At 31.7% G+C, this 20100-nt stretch overlaps 2 protein-coding genes across 2 annotated transcripts; both read right to left on the bottom strand.

Moving 5' to 3' along the window:
• Positions 1-8675: 8675 nt before the first annotated feature.
• LOC101212020 lies at positions 8676-9727 on the bottom strand. Its single transcript, XM_004149887.3, has 2 exons — positions 9202-9727; positions 8676-9061 (listed from the first exon to the last, which is right to left on the bottom strand). Exons 1-2 carry the CDS (start codon positions 9650-9652, stop codon positions 9009-9011), a joined length of 504 nt encoding a protein of 167 aa, XP_004149935.1. The 5' UTR covers positions 9653-9727; the 3' UTR covers positions 8676-9008.
• Positions 9728-17075: 7348 nt separating this feature from the next.
• LOC101213944 (probable pectinesterase/pectinesterase inhibitor 59) lies at positions 17076-19362 on the bottom strand. The gene is made up of 2 exons (XM_011652240.2): positions 18292-19362; positions 17076-18017 (listed from the first exon to the last, which is right to left on the bottom strand). Exons 1-2 carry the CDS (start codon positions 19184-19186, stop codon positions 17323-17325), a joined length of 1590 nt encoding a protein of 529 aa, XP_011650542.1. The 5' UTR covers positions 19187-19362; the 3' UTR covers positions 17076-17322.
• Between the last annotated feature and the right edge of the window lie 738 nt (positions 19363-20100).

Here is a 20100-nt window from a genome sequence, read left to right as displayed (position 1 = left end):
CACACACGTACAAGTAACATGCACAGGATATCAAATTTTGGTCAAAGAAAATGTACCACCCTCACGTTACATTGGGAATGTCTAAGTCCAGTAAGAAAATTGAATATTGCCAACATGAGTTTAGTTCAACTGACACTTATATGTTCATGAAGACAAGAGGTCTAAAATAAAAATAATTGAATATTAGAGAAAAAGTAAGAAATTATTAGATGATTGTATGAAACTATTATTTGAGTAGGATTTATTTTGATCCTACCAAAATTAGGATATGAATTTCATATTTTATAGTAGGCTAGGATCAAATTTGATACTACCTTTAGTTTTTAGTCATACTCTCACAACTATATTAATATGACTAACGATTCTAAAAGGGTTAAAATCATGTTTTTTTTTATTAATATATATATATATATATATATATGTATATATGATAATTGAAAATTAAAAATTACTTTTTTTTTTTTGTAAAAATTAAACAATTAAGTTTTTTTTTAAAAAATATCTATAATAATAATAATTTGAAATTAAACTTTAGTTAAGAAAGTAACTAAAAAAGAGTAAAGAAAATTAGATGGTGGGCCACTTATTAAAAAAATTTCTTAAATTCAACGCTCGACCTTATGTTTAAAACCAATTATTTGTCTAAATTGTTTAAAAAAAAACATATTTTTGTAATAAGTTTTGTAAACAACATTATTTCAATAAAATATCCAATTAGTGGTTCGTAAACACATAAATCTTATATTAGAAACAAAACTTTACTTAAGCATGCAGGAGCGTTGACACATAAATTCCTTTTTGATGGAAAATTACCCCTTTTGGTCTCTTACTTTTGTATAATAGGTACACAATTTAGTGGTTGTTTTTTTAAAAAAATAGGTTTGAAAGTACCATCTACAAATAAAATAGTAAATGAAGATGAATTTGTTGTTAAGGATGTATTTAGAGAGAGAGTTTTGTTGCTTGATTTTGTAATATTCATTCACTAAATAATAATAAAACACAAGTATCTTGTAATAAGTGCTTAAAACAAAACAAAAAAAAAAAAAAAGAAAAAGAAAAATGCAGAGTTAAATTCATATTTTGAAGGGAAGAAAAAAAGGAAAAGAAGTGTGTTAAAAGTCTAAGAGGTGGCCCCTGAAGTTCGAAAGAAGTCTAATTAACACCATAATTTTAGTTAGTTTTTTTATTTTTATTTTTTAATGTCTTCTTTCCTCACCACTTTATTTATTTAGAACCTATCAAAAGCTCACCAATACAATCATTCTTAATCATTTTATTCTACATATTAAATACAACAAAATGCTCTAATAAATATATTACTTTGTCTCTTTCTTTTTCTTTCCATCTTTATTTCTCTCTCTCTTTTTCATTTTCTTTTTCAATATTTTGAATGATTACTATCTCTCCAACCAAATCCATTTTTACTTTTAATCTCTCCAACGGTTTCAACCCTCCTTAAATTCTTCTTCTTTTTTTAATTGTATTTGAACTTTAGAGAGTATTTTCATTTTAGTGTCTGTACCTTTGAATTTAAATTTTTATTAAACTTAAATTGACACTTCAAAACTAGTTTATTGTCCGTCTTACCCGTTGATTCTAGAATCAATGGTAAAATAGTCAAAAGAGAGCAAGAAAAGACTAAACTAATAGGCTCATGGATACATTGGCCTTGGTCGATCTTAATTGACCGAGGTTGAACCTCTTATCTTAGTTTGAGGGTCAAAGGCCCAACATAGCCTACGTCTTAACATAGTCTGTCTAACAAAGATGTTGAGTCGGTTGACCACGTCCCATAGATGATCTAAATGCAATTTGTCCAATGTGTAGGACCATAATAAGATAAGAAATGAGAAATAGTTGATAAAGCAGGCTCAAGGAAAAGGGCTAATTGGACATGAGTGAAAATAGTTTTATCAGCCTGGTCAGGGATGAGGTTGAGATAGACCTTCTCTGTTTAACCATGAGGTTGATGTGTGTGTTGAAAGCACTGAAAGGTGTACGTCCTAAGTATAAGGATTAGCTACTGTTATTGTATTTGAGATGATTGGATATAAATCATAGCTTAACTAAGAGTTTTGCATCCTTGAAAGGGGAGCAAGTATGGCAGAAGCGCTGGCAAGTTGCTCGCCTTAATTCTTAGTTAATATATACTTTGTGTCACCTCAAAGTCTTAAAACATTAATCATTGTCGTTAGTTAATTCAATTTTCCTTCCTCGCCATGTCTACACTGAGTTCATATCACATTATGTCATACTCTCATATTCACCTTACACCGCCAAACACAGTAGTGTAAATATCTAGAACTAACATCATAATGTTCTTATTCTTACTGTATAGCGTATACCCATCATTTACTACGATAAAATAGGGGCTTAAATTTCCTATGTTCAACTCTAGACTTACCAGAAAACTTCTCTTCGCTTGCACTTGGGTGGCAGAGGAGAAAACTTGTGTTTGATTCTTATGATAGCAATGCATGAATAAAAATGCACTTTTTATCACATAACCCTATTTAGCTGCATATTAGTCGTAAACTTAGAACTACTCTTGTTAAACATAAAAGATTGACACTTGAGAAATTAGAACACGTGAATAAAAATTTCATGACGACCAAGTGTTGACAAAAATTTGAGAGACGTGAAGAGATGTTGAAATCTTTCATTAGAGTTAGTTTCTCATCCCCAACAATGTTCAAAGAACTTTAAATGCTAAACCTAAGTGGCAAATGTAATTAAACTAAGTTAAATAACATTTAATTATCTTAGTATCAAACTATACAGATTAATTCTAAAATATGCGCTAATAAAACCTTTTATTATCTATTAACATTTCTTTGTATAATTTTTTTAAAAAAATTGTAAGAAAATTATTATTATTATTAGTTAATTTGAGATACAAAATTAAATATATTGAAATGTATAGATTAAAATTAGATAACTAAAATTGAAAAAAGAAATATTTTCTGAGATTGGGTTTTTAAAATAGAAATATACATAATTATTGGAAGTTCCTTATTTTTGCCCCCACCAAATTGTTTTCAATAGACAATAAAATACATGAAGATTTACATACAAAACTAATTATATAATAAGTCAAGTTGGGACAGCTCTTGATCATAACATTGCACCTACTAAATAATGATAATCTCAACATTCTTGCTTTAAAAAAAAAGGAGAAATAACCTTTAGGCACTTGAAACCAAATTAAAATGTACAACTTTCGAGTCAATTATTTGTTATATGTTCAATTTTTGTTTTTCTTTTTTTGACAACTATGTTCCCAAATTATATTCATTCAAATTTAAAATGAATAAATCATAAATTTTTGATAGAGATAATCTATTAATCATTGACAATGAATAAAATTAATTTAGGTTATAACCCTTTTCAAAATTTACTTTCAATACATAAAAAACTGTTGAAAATCACATTCACTCACTTATCTTTAGAAGTAACAATTTAATCTTTAAATTTTTTATAATTTTGTTATAATTTAGTCCTTCAACTTTACTATGTAATAATTTAGTTTTTGAACTTAAAAATGTATAATGATTTAGTCCCAATTGTAGAAACTAATGTAAAAATTTAATGAGATTTCATGCGTAAATAAATTGATAAACTAACGAGAGACTACATTATTTTATAAAATTATATATAAGGTCTTCTACATCATATAATAAAAAATGACATAAAGTTTTGATTATTTATTTTACATTAGAAACTAAAATGTTACAAATTTGAAAGTGTAAGGATAAAATTGTTACATACCAAAGTTCAAAGACTAGCTTAATTAAATTTATACAAAATTAAAATTTTCGTAAGGACTAAATTGTTACTTTTATGAATCTTGAGGGACCAAGAATGTTTTATAACCTAGATAATCAACTATATATAACACAAGGAGATATATACAAGCCAAATTATTTTTAACCTAGATATCTAGCTAACCTAGGTTAGCTAAGGAGATATTGTTTTATTATCTTGCAACTATGATAGTCTTTGTTGAAGTGTTGCTTTTGTTGAAGTGTTGTTGAATTGTTACATACCAAAGTTAACCCAAGGAGCTATTGTTTGTTGAGGTGTTGCTTTTGATCATTTAGACATGCCCCCCTCCCCTCTCCCACCCAAATTGTGGAATTTCTATTGTAGTTCAAAACTCTCAGTGCAAAGTTTTGCATTTTCTTTGTCATTTGTTGTATGTTATTATAGTTCAAAACCCTCTATTGTAGATTTAAAGTGATTTTGACCAGAAGTGGGTTTTGACAATACCATCTTGTCAAATTCCATGTTTCTTTGGGTGCCGGTGTCAAAATCTTTTTGTAATTATTCTTCATGTCATATTTTTTTTGTTTGGAGTCTCTTTCTTAGGTGATTTTTTTATGTGGGTTTGGCTTTTCGGATGCTCTTTCATTCTTTAACTTTGTGTCATTGTATTCTTCCTCCCATGTAAGAGAAATACAATTAGAAGGGGCTTTATGTGAAACCCCAAAACTTCTTAAACCTTTAAAACTTGTTAAGATCAGTCAAGGACAAGAGAAAATAAAATTTATAGAAAAAAGAATAAAATACTTGGAATTTAGATTTTTTTAAACTTGAGGAAAAGAGAAAAGTTGAACATTTTTACTGAAGTGTCAAAATTAAGTCACTAGGCATTTGGAGGTAGTATGAACGACAAAGAAAGGCTAAGAAAACATCCAAGGAAGGGTCATTGGACGACAAGAAGAGGTTTAAGAACCTCCAAGCTAGGCGTTTGGACGTGGAGTAGGCGACCAAGTAAAGAAACTAACCTTCAAAGGTGATGCCTAGGTGTTTGGTTAGCTAGGCGAGAAGGATACCTTGAGGGGTGGCTAGGTGTTTAGGCTTGGCAAGGAGGCTGGAATTGGAGGTTAGTATGGCTGAGGAAGGCTTGTCCACGCGAGGAGGAGTGCTAGGTGAAGAAGGCTTGCGGCCGAGTGTTTAGAGGTTATCATGCGAGGAAGACATGGGCATGTCATGCCAGAAAGACTTGCTTAGCATTTTATCTCGATGATTAAGAGGTTAGCTAGGTGAGGAAGGCTTGGACATGCGAGGAGACTAGGCGGCCAAGGCTTTGCAGCAAGACCATGGAGGTTAGCCATGTGTTTAAGGCATCAACGTGTCATGACTAGGGCTTTCGGTTAAACGTAAGTCCAGTTGTCCTAACCATGTCATCATACATTTTATGATCAAGGAGGACATGGAGGAGGTGATGAGGTGCAAGTACATGCATAAGAGGTGAGTCTAATCAAGGATTAAGTATCATCTTAATCGCATGCAAGGGAATTTATAAATAGGCCAACTTCAGCAGTGAATTTCTCACAACTTACTTATACAAAATCACTCATTTTGGTCTTGAAAGTTAAAAAATTGAGTCTAGTTTATGAGGGTTTTTGTATATTTTGGATTTAAGGATATTTGCATTTTCATCAAGGAAAAGTGAGAAAGTCATTTCATGGGTGAATTTGAGTAAAGTGCACTTCCAGAGGGCTACAAGACTCATTATTTGGAATTTTCCTCGCAAATTTGAGGTAAGAAAGTTAATACAATTTAGAGTAACTTTATAGATGGAAGTTTTATCAAAAGAATTATAAATTATAAATTATGATTTTTCAAATATGGGTCATGATTTTGAAAGTTAAACAGTGTCTAGGTAGTGGCTACGAGTCATGCATGTAAGACGAGATGGACGAGTGTTTTAGTCATTAGAGGTTATTTTAGGTCAGTTTGCACGCATATGACAAGGTCATGGCACAACCGAGCGACAAGGCATATGCTTAGGCTGCACGCATGACCCTGCCTTAAGAGGTTAGTGTGGCACATGGTGTGCGGGAAGCACCAACGCGTGTGTTATATATGCATGCAAGGGGCGCTGGGTAGACGTCAAGCATGCGGTAGGCCCCAAGGCCATGCACACGCGTGGTGACCAGCCCCCTACACCATGTCATTGGGCTCCAATTGGTTGTTTTCGAGTTGTTTTGGAATGTCTTGATATTTTTGAAAATTTTAAAGAAACTTTTTGATATTTTCATTTTCAAGGAATTAATCGAGGATAGAATATAAATTTTTCAGGACAAGGAGGATTAGGAAGAATCCATGAGGCCAAAGCTATATTCAAGTGATTGTGAGTAACACCATGATTTCTAAATTATTTATTGAACATGTTTTCATGTTATACAAGCAATAGCTCATAAAATAATTTGCTAAACATGATCTCAAGTTCTTATACAAGCTATGTTATATTGATAAAGTTTACTGAAATAATATATCCAAGCTACATTATAATTTCATGATTTCAAGAAAATGTTTCAAAACTGTCAAGGAAACATTTCATTTTTTCAAGTGTTTTTTATTCATGCCCGAATATTCTATGAGACCTAGTGTATACATGTGGTTAACTCCATATTGATGGTACGGTTGACGAACCTATTTTTAACCATGGATAATCAGGAAGGGTATATTATCATGCCTTAAAGGAGGAGGGTTAGCTATCCATCGACTGTTCCATCTTCGGACAAAGGTGTAAATACTGCCCGTGGCTATGGAGGACTGTCTTCGAAAAGCTATGAAAATGCTTTAAGTTTCATGTTATGACTATTTACTGATAAATGTATTTTCGGTTTTATACTAAAATGTTTATGATAATCATGTTTTATAAAAAAGTTGCTCACTAAGTCTTTCGACTTATCCTTTCAAAAATGTTTTTTCACTTTTCAGGTACAAATTGTGGATCTCTGCATGTTGAATATACTGCTGCCAAGCCAACTTAATTTTCATTATACAAGGACATTGTGTTTGTTCAAATATTCATAACTTCATGATTTATTCGATTTCCATTGTATTTTTGTAAAGATTTCATATGAGTTACACTGAAATAAAAAGTATTTCAAGTTAAAAGACTTTTGATGTTGATTGTTTCACGCTTTCATGTTATGTGTTAGTTGAGGTTATTTTCGGAGGTGAACGACTTCGACTAACATCACATCACGTCTCGTGACGAGCAAGCAGGTGTCATATCTTTTCTCATCCAATCAATTCAATCATCTATCCTCGTTAATTATCTTATTTTTCAACAATTATAATTATATATCATTATACAAATTGACTTTTCTTTTTCATATTAATTATTTATACAAAACCAAATAATTAATATCATATTCCACCAAAATCCAAATTCATAATGAAATATACATACTCATATATATATATATATATATATACTTAATTTAATTCTAATTTCACCAAACCCAACTTTTGTTTTGAAGATTCTAAATCAACTCAACTTCTCAATTCTTTTAATTAACTAAATCTTTCTAAAAAAAAATCAGTTATTTTAAAATTTCATAAATTCAATCATGAATAATCTTTTAGCTCAAACCCTCGAGATAAGTGGAAATTGTTTAAGATAATTAATAAAAATTTGGAATGTTACACAAATAAACATTCATAAAGTATAGGGATATCAACCAAAGAAAAGTTAAAAAATGTCAATATTGAAGAAAAAAGATGTCATAATTTTCCATAAATTTGAATAGAAATATGGATAAAATGTAAAAATGATTGATGAAGAGTTCTAAAAGTTTATAAAAATAAAATTAAAGAATAAATAAATAATTGTTGTTTATTATTTATATAAATAATATAATAATGATATGTTTGTAAGTTGTTGTGCAATGTAATAGAAATATAAATTAAAATGGTATAAAATTGAACCCATAAAGGCATAAGAAATATGTTTAAAAATATGAACCTAGCAATAGCAATTAAAGAAGTGAGCGTATAAATATTGAAGAGAAGAATATTTAAAGAAAGAAAAGAAAAAGGAGGATTGAGGCATTGAGGCATTGAGGCATTGAGGTAGGGGGTGTGGGGGTGTGGGGGCAGGAGAGACAAAATGTGGAGCCCAACTCATAATGGAGTGTGAGATTTCCCGCGTAAAAAGGGAATTAAAAGTAGAAGATCCCTTTCACAGTTCACACACCTTAAAACCCCAAATATTAATTCCGTTTTCTTCTTTTTTATTTTTGTTATTTATTATTATTATTCTCCTTTACACTACCCTAATAATTTAATCAACCCTTTACCTTCCCCCAATTTCTGTCCGTGATCTCTGGCTTTTCCTTTCACACTTATCATTTTTAAAAACCTTCTTTATTCCTCCTCTCTTCACTCACTGTTTTTCTTTTTTCTTTTTTCTTTTTTTCTTTTTCATTTATTACTTATCCCAATTCCCACCCTTTTTCTTCCTCCAAATGCATCACATCACATTACTTATTCTTTCTTAAACATAATCAACCATCTCCATAACCAACTCCACCATACACATGCATCCATTTAAATCATAATCAAACTATCTCTTCATTTTACTTCTAATCTCTATCTTACTCAACATTAATTCAAACACCTTTTTTCCATCAAATGCTCCATTCAATTATCAAATAAATAAATGGTTCTTTCCTACAAATAAACCTCCAATTATACAATCACCTTAATTACTATTTACTCAAATAAATATTAATTCATAAATTTGTTTAAAAGAAAAACATTTAACAAAGCTTCATTATTTATCAAAGTAAAACCCTTGAAGTTTGAGCTTCAAACCAAGACTAGACCCCCCCAAAAAAAAAAACTAATTAATTAATTGAAAACATTATTGATGAGTTGGCAAAGGACAAGACATGTATTAACGCTAATGATATATATATGTACATATTTTCTCCGTCATTATTAAAGATTTACCCTACACAATATCAAATACTTAAAAAAAATAAAATTGCAAAATCAAATATAGGCATAGGATTCCAACAAAAGGAAAATCGTCTCTTTTTTTTTCTTTTTTATACAAAAAATAAAATAAAATAAATAAAAACTCAACTCGTATTACAGTATAAACTATTATTTGAACTAATTTACTTATATAACCATTATGGAAAAAAAAAAAAAAAGACAAAATTTTCCAGCAGAAATTTTGGCGTTTTCCTTCCTCATTTCTATCTGAAACCTTCAAATCCTTTCTCCTTCCTCACATGATTCCTCAAAACCCCTACACAAAAAATAAGTAAAAATATATATATATCTAAATTAATCAAATCCCTCAGATCGAATATTCAACAGAAAAACCAAATTCAGGACAGCAATCGAGGAAATTAAATAATTGGAAACCCTAATTTAATTTCACTATACCTTTGGACTGCGATTTGCAACTAGGCGGATCTTCGAATAAGGAGAGCGCGAGTTGTTTATGAGCAACACCAATATCGAACAGAATCAAACCAGATTTAGGATCATCAACGATTATATCTTTAACAGGAAGCCATAGAAAGAGCTCTTCCTGAGTGAGACCTTGAACGCCGATTAGACTTCCATAACTGAGATTAGCTGTAACAACGCTTTCAAAAATAACTCTGTTCTCGTATTTGGTTAAACAAGGACCATCCAAGAACACTTTGAGGAGTCCGTTTGGAGAAAGAGAATAGGATTTCACTTCTTTTGGGAGAAGGCCGGGTGGGAGGCCTTTGGAGCGGAGGAGATCGTGAATGGTGGTGGAGGAGAGAGAAAGGGATGAGGGAAGAGAGAGAGAGATTAGGGAAATGTAGAAGATGAAAATGGAGAAATGAGGGGATATGGCGGCCATGGCAGATTAAAAGAAGAGGGGATTTTAAGAGGAGAGGGGGGTTTGTTTTGATGTTCTTTGTTTCAATGGGGGAAGTTTTGAAGAAATACGGTGGAAGACTTTGGTCATTTTACTATTTTGCCCTTCTTTCTTCACGGCCCGTTCTTTCTATTTCTGGCCCATTGATTCTCAGCATTTCCTTAAGCCCACTTTTCTTTTTCTTTTTCGTAAGGAAAAATGATGGTTTTGGTGCCTAAATTTTGAAGAATGTCTCCCTCACTTTAGTTCTTCAATTTAAAAAAATATTGCAATTTTTAGTTCTTTAATTTTTTTAAAAAGGTTTTATTCGTGCTTGAAATCTTCTTTTTAATAATTATATGATATTTGATGATTTTATTTTTCTAATTTACAATAATGAGAGACTTTTAAAATTTAAGCTTTTACGATGACTAAAGAGATATACTTTGTAAACTAGGGATAAATGAATTTATTTTTATAAATTTTGGGTTAAAATTATATATTTTGTAAAACTCGGAATCAAATATACATATCCTTCAACACTTAGGGAGGGAAAAGGGTAGTTTTTTCTTATTTATTATTATATTCATTGTTTATAAAAATATCAAAAAGGGAATTAGATAAGCATCCTAATTAATTAGTCATAAAAAAAACTATTTTAATCAGAATCTAAAAAGGGCTAATGACTATATTACCTTTGATGTAAATCAACAAAGCAGTTCTTAAAATAGAGAGAATCTTAAATCAAATCAAAAATGAAAAGGTTAATAATATATGACTAGATCTCATGGACCAAATTTTGATAAACTTATATATTGCAAATATATATATACATATATGCTATCTATATAAAAGGTAGTATAAAGGAGAATATTTTTTACATGTTTTATCCTTCAAATGTTTCAAAATGTCTATTTTACCCCTTGGTCGATGAGATGATCATTTAAGTATATGTGGCTTTCAAACTCTTTATTATTCTTTCATGAGATGTGATTGTTTGCAAGCAGGTGTCTTTATTCTTTGTTATGTTAAGGGTTATAGGTACAATTGATGTTGATGAAATGTGCTTGTTTCGAATATGTAGGTATACTCTTGTTGTAAAAAAAAAGTATTAGATAAAAATAACTTCGAAAGAAAGTGAGTATCAAGATATAGAAGTAAAGTTGGAGAAGAAGAAAAAAAAATAGAGAAAATAAGTTAGAAAAGTCAAATAATATTTGGAAATATTAAAATTAGAGTCAACAAATTTTGTAAATATGACAAAATTTTCTTATAAAAATATTCTCCATCTTTTATACTTCAAAAACACTTTAGCTACTTCAGACTTATTCTTCATGAAATATATCCAACACATTTTGGTACAATCATCAATAAAGATAATAAAATATTTGCTACCATTTAGTAAATGAGTTGGTTCAGGTCCCCACAAGTCACAGTGGATAAGTTTTAGCCTTGTTTTCTTTCCCGTTAAACAAGATCTACAGTTTGTTTTCAGCTCCTTCAGAACTGGTATTCCTACTGCTATGTCATTCTTCTACAAATACTACAACCCTTTTTGTGAAAATGCTCCAACTTCTTGTGCCATAACTCAGTGTCATTCTTCAAGTGGATCCAACAAGAAGCTTTTATGTTGCATCTTTATTTTGAAGAGCTCGTTCCCATTGGAACAAGAAATTAGGCACTTTCATTCTTCAAATAACACTTTGAATCCCTTCTCTACTAGTTGACCAACGCTTAACAAGTTTTGATCAATCTCAAGGACAAACAACACTTCAACAATCAACTTGGTTCCAACACATTGACACTATGTCATTCCCCTTTACTTCTAAATACACATTGTTTCCTATTTTCACCCTTGACTTGAATGATATGTCAAGGTCCTTGAACAACTCTTTGTCACTTGTCATGTGATTGGTACCCCCACTATCAAAAAACCAACCATATATTGAGTGGTTGATGAGAAACAAGTAGCCATAAAGAGTTGAACTTCTTCTTATGGTACTGCAGTATGTGTTCCTTCTTGCTGTTGAGTTTTTACTTCCTTACAGAATCGTTCAATGTGCCCCAATAAATGACACATTCTACACTTCACATCTGGCTTTCACCAGCATCTGAAATGTGGATGGTTCTACTTTCCACAGTGCTTGCATGCACTACCAACATCCTTTGCAAAAGACTCCATGCTACTTTTGCCACTTTCCTTCTTCCTTTTCCACTTCTTCTCTTTTCCACGTTCTCCCTACTGCATTCTAGCTTTCAGTGCCCCCTCAATGCTTCCTTATTTCCTCATCAACCTTCTTTGCTTTTGTGCTTGTAAAGCATTAACTACTTTTATAAAATTAAGTTTTGAGAGGTCTTTAGTATTTTCTAAAAAGCAATGGTTGCTTCATATCGTTCAGGTACTGAAACCAGAATCTTCTGAACCAATCTACTATCGGATAAATCAGTTCCTAATGCTCTTGCCTTATTAGCAATCCCAATCAACTTATCTGAGTATTCTATGATGGACTCAGAATCCTTCATTTGCATTCGCTTGAATTCTCGCACTAATCCTCTCATCACCTTCATACTCACTTTTGAGAAACTCTCGGATCTCCTTTGCTGACTTTAGGGAAAAAGTCTGTTGAATATAGCAGGAGACAAGCTCTGACCTTTGCCTTCTTGGTGACCCTTTCCTTGTGAGTCTTGATCTGATGTAATGTTAGAAGTGAACCAATCTTATAGTTTGATCAATTGCTTCTCAATAATCACAACCCTTCATGTAGGCTTGCATTCTGATAGCCCAAGCCTGATACTTTTTACCATCAAACACAGATCTAAAATTGTTTTATCCTAACTCCATCTCTAATAACTCTCACAAGCGTATCACTCAGTTTCTCTCGGAGATTCTTACTCATAAATCTCTTAAGAATCAGGCTCTAATACCAATATTGAATATTTAAGCTTATGTAGAGAAATGAGAAAATGGAAAGTATTTTATTTCACTAAAAAATGCTCAAAATAAATACTCATCTTAAGTCTAAAAATAGATTACACAATGTTAGCAACTAATCCCACTAACTCCATAAGAATAGAAAATTAGACTTGACTACAACTAATAACAACCTCAACTATTTTCTAGAGCCTAGACATTGTTCGAAATAATAGTTATGAGTGAGAACCTTGACAGTCTATTTCGATGGTTTTTTTTTAACGAATCTATCAATTAAGTTAGTTTTAGTGTGTCTAAAATAATAGTTGATGAACATGTGCTATAAGAATTGTACAATGGCCTTAGATCTAAGTTAGGTAGTTTTATTGATATGAACAACATTTATATATATCTTTGCTTAGGCCCTATAGATGTCTTAAGAAGGATTTGGCTATAAGGAATGATAACGATGTCAAATGAATTTACCATATTAATAATATCGAATGTTGAACAACATATTGCCCTTATTTTTCATGTTGTTGGCCTTTTAGCGATTTCTTTGGGTTCATCGTCTTCAAGTTGATTTCAAACTGAAATTCATTCAGATGGAGGTTGTTTTTTAAAAAAAAAACATAGAGGTTAGAGGTTCTCCGGAGGAATCCTACAAGATGATAGTCAAATTTCCTTACAAGTTGCAACTTAATAACCCAGGTATGTTGATAATATATGTCATTATATATGTAATTTATTTTTATTACAAATTTGTACCATTAATGTTCATATTTAATATGTTCATAGGTTCTACTGTTGAATACCAAGTTGATGTCGATGGTAGATTTTGATACTTCTTCATGGCATTGTCTGGTTCTATTTCTGATTGGCAACATTGTCGTCCAGTCATATCTATTAATGGAACAAGCATGAAGAATAAGTATGTAGGTACTCTTTTATCTGCTTTAAGTTCTAACACCAATAATCAAATATTACCACTAGTTTTTTGTGTGGTCGATTCTGAAAATGATTCCTCTTGGACGTGGTTTTGCAATTAATTGAAGTGAATAATTTGTGGTAGAAATGACATTGTCATAGTATTTGACCGATACAAAAGTAAATGCAAAGCGATAGAGGTAGTAGTTTCCAACGTTCTACATTGCATGTGTCTGGTTCATTTATTTAGAAATTTGAAGTTGAAGTATAGATGATCAACAGTCGATACCGTGTTTCATGCATGTGGCAAGGCTTATAATGTTGTTGACTGTGAACATCAAATGCATTTGTTGGAATCAAATGCACCTAGTATACATGAGGAGTTACAATCAATTGATTTTTCTAGGTGGTCTTGTGCCTACTCATCACTTAGTAGATATAATGTCATGACTACTAACATATCTAAGAGTTTGAATAATATAATTATCAAGGCTATGGAGTTGTCAATATGTTCCATGCTTGAGGTTTTGAGAATGAAGTTGCATAGATGGTCTTTTTAGCGAAAAAATGAAGTAGACTATCAAGTTACATATTTTATAAAAACAATTAAATGTATTTTAAGGGAACAAATTGAACTTAGTCGATGATGTATGAAGATATATTTAATTTACACATTTTCTATATACATAATTTAATCATTTATATACCTCATTCATTTTCTATTTAATTACCTATGTAGGACAATTCCGTCAACAATATGAAATACCAGGTCATCCATGACACATCTCAATATGTTGTGTACTTACCTTCGAAGATTTGTACTTGTAGAATGTGGGATATATATGATATATAGACCAATTTATTGTATTCTCGGTATTCAACAAGCTTCTCATCAAGTTCATTTGATCTTCCAAAACTTGATAATGTTGCCTACATCGAAAACATCCATTACATACATACTATATTTTTCACCATGCCACTCATCCATGTTACTTTAAACATATTCATCATTTAATTTATAAAATCAATTAAAAAACATACACTTGTAACTGTTTACCGTTGTAAATCAAAAAGCAATTTACCAAAATGGAATAAAATCAAAATAACATAATACATGTTTCTACATTCAACCTTCATCAATTTCTCTATTATATTGAACTAAAATATACTAAGATCCTTGTGAGACCAGTTTAAATTTTGGTCATTCAAATCTTTCACTATGAAACTCTACTTTTCTCTTTTTTTTTGGCTCCATCAATCCAAATGTTTTTGTGAACGAAGATCTCATTATCCTTGAGGTAGAGTTCCTCTTCTCATGCTCGCTCGCTACCCCTCATAGCCTACTGATAAGAAAATATATCTTTTCTTTGAGCCTGTTATTATAGACAATATTGAATATTGTATATTTCACATATTATGCCATACATATACATAACATTAAATATATACGTACAATTATTGTAGCACTCTTCCCAACTACAATTTTCTAAACAGGTGCTTTTTCCTTTTTTTTTCTTCTACATAAATCACATTAAACATAATTTAAATATTTTCATACTACGTATAAATTCAAAAGTAATAACTATATTTACAACTATACTTACCATCATTTCGGCCAGCTTGATCCTCATGATAGTGAGTATGTAATATATAGAGCAACACATAATTATATGATATAATAAAGTATTGTCACATCTACTTATATTGATAAGATACATATTGTCTTTTATTTTTTACATTTTGTCAATCCTGATCATCATTAGAGTGAGTATATAATATATACACCAAACATAATTTTATCAGATAATAACATTCAACTATATATATTGATTTAAAAGTTACATGTTGTCCTCCTTTTTCACTATCTTTATCCCTTGATCCAATTTATCTTCACCTTTATTTCTCTCACCGTTCCCTTCATCATTCCTATAATTGTCCTCCTTCTCTTTGTTGTCAATTTCTTCCATTGTTGGATTGTTTTTCTTCAGACTCATTTGTGAGATTTTGTGTTTCTTTGTATCTTGGTAATAGATTGTATAAACATAACAAATATATGATATATACCCTATCGTATTTGAAATACGAACTGAAAAACAATACTAACTGGATTTAAAATGCATTGAACCACTATGTTGTTCGTTCATACGCCTTATAGAGAATGTTCTACTCTAGATGACGATGAAAATCCTAATCTTTTGGTTGGAAGTGACGAAGATGGACGAGTGGGAGAATTTTTTAAAATACGAAGAACGTTTACACAACCGCCATAGTTCACTCTTAATTTACCTCTGCACATTCCTTTTTTTAAATTCTTTTATTTATTTCGTATTTCTAATCCCAATGTGTAATAAGGTAAATTGGGTCATACATTTGTGAAATTCTATAGCTCGTTTAGGACTTTTATGAAAATTATTATTGAAATAGGCTCATTATGTAAAATCATATACCAAATTAGGCTATTCTATTTGAAAACCCTAAAAAAAAAACTATTATTTATCGATTATTGTTTTATACTTTGTCTAGGTCCATCAAATGAATACAATATACGTCGTGTGGCCATTGTTGAAGACTCCAACAAATTGACTACATTTGTATGCAAGTCTAAAATAATAGCCTTTTTTTTCTATTATTTACCCAATATTTGTACAGACTTCTCAATATAAGAAATTTTCTAACTAAAGCCATCACTAACTCAAATCAAACCCAAATAACTAGAAATATGTCAAAAAGTAAAGCTTCATATAAGTTCACAACACAAATAGAGGATATGTCATATGTGTTACACCACCACCTAAAAGAAGAACAAATAAGGGTGAATACTAAAACGACCCATTTGGATTTTTCTATTGAATCTTTGATTTGGTATGGTTTAAAATAACAAGGAAACAATTTTTTTTGTTTAATTTAATTTTGGTTATATATATAAAATAATAACAATGTCATCCACATACACTAGTAAATTAAAGCAACAAAAATATCTATCATAGTTTCAGACAAACAAAGAATATTATTCATTATGTGGTCGTTAAACCTATAGAGATTAGAACATTAGAAAACTTTGAAAACATTGCTTACTTGAGGTACAATTTGGATTCTTCAATATACAAAATGAGTAGATATACTGTTAGAAATTAATTAGCTAAATACATTATGGATAACACATTCTTAGATACATTTCTAACTTCAAGATACGTGCGCATTTCTAGATACGTGTAACAGTTCAAGTACATGAATGGTATGCATACATGTACTTCATTTATTTTATGTCTTTCAAGAAGTGTCTCTTGAGTCATATAGAAAGTGTTCATTTCTTTTCCCTTGGAAGTAAGAAAGAAAAATATCGAATCAATGAAAGCAACAAATTAAGTTTGAAAAGAAAGTGAGTTTCAGATAACAACATTCTTCTCTGGCATGTTCTTGAGTTTTGTAAGTAAGAGAAGAGATTTTATCTCTTAAAAGTTTGTAAGATTTTAGAGTGAAGTTAGAGAATGCTTCCAACATATACAAGGCTGATGATATTCAAATGGTAAATCCAGAAGAACTTTTTAAAATAAATCATGAAGAATAGGAGTAGATATAGAAGGCAGATATCCAAATAGTAAATCCATAAAAAAGATCTTCAAATAAATCTATCAGGAAGAAATGCAAATGAAAGAACATGTAGCATCTCATAATCATGATATAATTATACAAATTACCCCTTCCTACATTCTATTTTAAAACAATAGTTAGATCCCAAATCACACCCCAATATAATAAAATATTTTATTTAAATAAATAAACAAAAATAAGATGGTGAGAGAGAAGCAAATTCCAAACCTTGAAAGTTTGAATCTCAAACTCCAAGCTTGAAGGGAACTCCGGTGGCCGGAAGCCATGTCTGGCCAGCAATAAGTCTCTGAACACTAAACTTAGATGCCACATTTGGGCTTTTAATGACATGAAAGCCAGGCCATTTAACTCTAAACCGCGTTGAAGCTCTTGGCCCAATATTACGGTACTCCCCATAATACAACGTAGCTTGAGCAAATTTACTACTTTGCCACGCCAACCATCCGGCTGGGCTAACCAACCAATCAATGTAGCTTCTCATTATCACAGTCCGTGAATACTTCTTCCATGGCCTACCCAAGTACGTCTTCACCGAGCCAACCATGGGTCGCAAGTCAGCCGCCGCTCGAATTTGTGAGTTGTGGATTGATATTCCGCTGTTTTGAAATGGGTCCTCTCGACCTTGGGCTGTGATCACATTGACTTGCCCCTTTAAAGGCCTTCTAACGTAAATCATGCAATTTTGTAAAACTACTGCCGCGTTGCCGAAAATGAAGTCGATTGTACCGTAAACGTAACATTGTTTATAGAATTGCCTCTGTGAAAGGACCATTAGTGTGTCTTGGTAACCTTCAAAGCTACATCGATGAAACACTGATAGGTCTGATGATGATCGTAGTGCCACTGCTTGGCCCATTCGTGGACCGGCTGTGTTCACGAACCTTATGTCTCGAGCTATGAAGCCTGGACCTTGGATACCTAAAACCTCAGTAAAATTAGTTAAGTCACATTTAGAAAAAGGAAAACACTAGTTCCTAGATTTTATGATAATATTTACTATTTTCTTGAACTTATGTGTTTGATATCTATTTAAGTTTTTTATTTTGTTTTTAACAAATTGATGAACTTGTAATAGAAATAGAATGGTTACCAAACAATTACCGAAATAATTTAACTATATGAGTGTAATAATAAATAGCTATTTTAAAACGGTATAAAGTGCAAAATATAGAAGGCCAGGAGAGAAATCCACCAGCGGTTGCCGAACTGAAGGTGGTGAAACCGGCGGCGACACTTCTTCCACTTGTGATCACCGTAAATCTCATCCCATCTCCCACCAACATTATATTCCCATTATCATTTCCAACTTCAATATTTTCTCTATATACCCCTCTTTTTACATAAATTATAAATCTCCCCCTCCCACGCCTCCTCGCCGCCGCATCAATCGCCGCCTGAACCCTCCGAAATGTCCCCGACCCATCTTTCGCCACCACCAAATTAGCCCTCACCCTCCCCGGCCTCGACTCCAACAACTTGCGATCACCTTCCGAAACCCACATCGGAAACGACCCATTTCTACCATCATCATATTTAACCCCTTCTTCCTCCAAAAATCCACCATTAATAGCCAAGCAATTACTAATCATCTTCGAAACATTCAAGCATTTGATCGGCGTTATAAAATCCGTCACATTGAGATCCGCGGCGCCGGAGTTGCATAAATCGATGTCAGTAAGAGCAGAGCTAAGCCAGGTTTGCGCATCGAAATCCGTACAACTGCGGCGGTGGATTGCTTCATCCGTAACGACGCAATGGAGTGTGCGGTTTAATTGGAGAACGACGTCGTTGTAGAGCTTGAAACAGTCAGTCCACGCGGTTCTCTGGCGCGAGGTTTTACATGTCGGACCGAAGCGAGCAGTGTAAGCTCTGGCTTCGGCGGCTTTTTCCAAAGTGGTTTGAATGGCCATTTGTCGAAACTCCCGTCTGTTTTGTGGTGGAGGTTTGATTGGGGACATGAGGGAAACGCAAACTCTTGGATGGGGCGTCGTTTTGCACCATTTGATGATGGGATTGGCAGAGACATTATTTGAAAGAAGTGTGAAAAAAGTTATGGAAATGAAGAGGATTTTGTAATGTGAAGCCATGAGAAGAGGGATGAATAAGATGGAATGGGGAATGATAGTGACAGAAAATAGATAATGGGATCGTTCTTATTGTTGTTTGCTTTGAATTGCTTTTCTTTTAAGAGGGAAAAGAATTAATTATTTTTGCGTAGGTTTTTGTACCGACTCTGACCAAATATGTGTCAGAAAGTGAATGGGAGCAGGTTTGTGATACAAGGAAAGGAAAGGAGAGATTGTTGCTTTTGTTTTTTTTTTTCTTCACTTGCTCATTCCTTATGCATGGGTGGTTGTTTTGAGTATGTAAAATCATATTTCTAATTTTCTTTAGAATCAGCTATCTACGACTTGTACTGCACTTTCTCATTTGGTGCAAACATTTGGTAAATCATACTGTGAAAGAGAACATCCATATTATATCTTATCTTCAACTAAGTTACAAACTCTTTATTTACTTTTTAATGAAGGATATCAATTCAAATAAATTAAATTAGTCTTTAACATATCTTTGATTTTTAATGCTTTCTTTTCAACTCTTGTAGCTTCCAATTTACTCTATTACTTCCATGGTTTCATCATACATGGAAAATATAATAATAATAAACCAGCTTTCAGTTTATTGTTATTATTTTCTTCTTTTTTACAACTTTTAATTTATTTTTTAACTATGCTTTTCAAACCAACTTCTCACAGATATTTAAAACTTTACTTGAACTTTAAAACATATTTAGTTTTTTAAACTACAAATAAAAAAATTAGCTAACAAATTATAAGTTTATGGTGAGAAATTAATTTATATTTCGATTTTGATATTTATGTTTATTTAAAGAAAAACCATTTGATTCTTTCTCCATATAGTCTTCTATGTGTACTTTTATTTTTCATTCATTCCCTTCAACATACTTTTAAAATATTCATCTTCATACTTAATTTTGGTT

Source organism: Cucumis sativus, chromosome 3 (genome assembly GCF_000004075.3).
Source record: "Cucumis sativus cultivar 9930 chromosome 3, Cucumber_9930_V3, whole genome shotgun sequence".
NCBI lineage: Eukaryota > Viridiplantae > Streptophyta > Magnoliopsida > Cucurbitales > Cucurbitaceae > Cucumis > Cucumis sativus.
This window is presented reverse-complemented; position numbering and strand designations above follow the sequence as displayed.

Bases quoted from the DNA above. Each gene is read 5' to 3' on its own strand.
- LOC101212020 (XM_004149887.3), bottom strand. From the start codon at position 9,652: ATGGCCGCCATATCCCCTCATTTCTCCATTTTCATCTTCTACATTTCC. The intron at 9,062-9,201 runs GTATAGTGAAAT...TTTTTTGTGTAG, and splicing joins TTGCAAATCGCAGTCCAAAG to GGGTTTTGAGGAATCATGTG.
- LOC101213944 (XM_011652240.2), bottom strand. From the start codon at position 19,186: ATGGCTTCACATTACAAAATCCTCTTCATTTCCATAACTTTTTTCACA. The intron at 18,018-18,291 runs GTGGATTTCTCT...CTGAGGTTTTAG, and splicing joins CTTCAGTTCGGCAACCGCTG to GTATCCAAGGTCCAGGCTTC.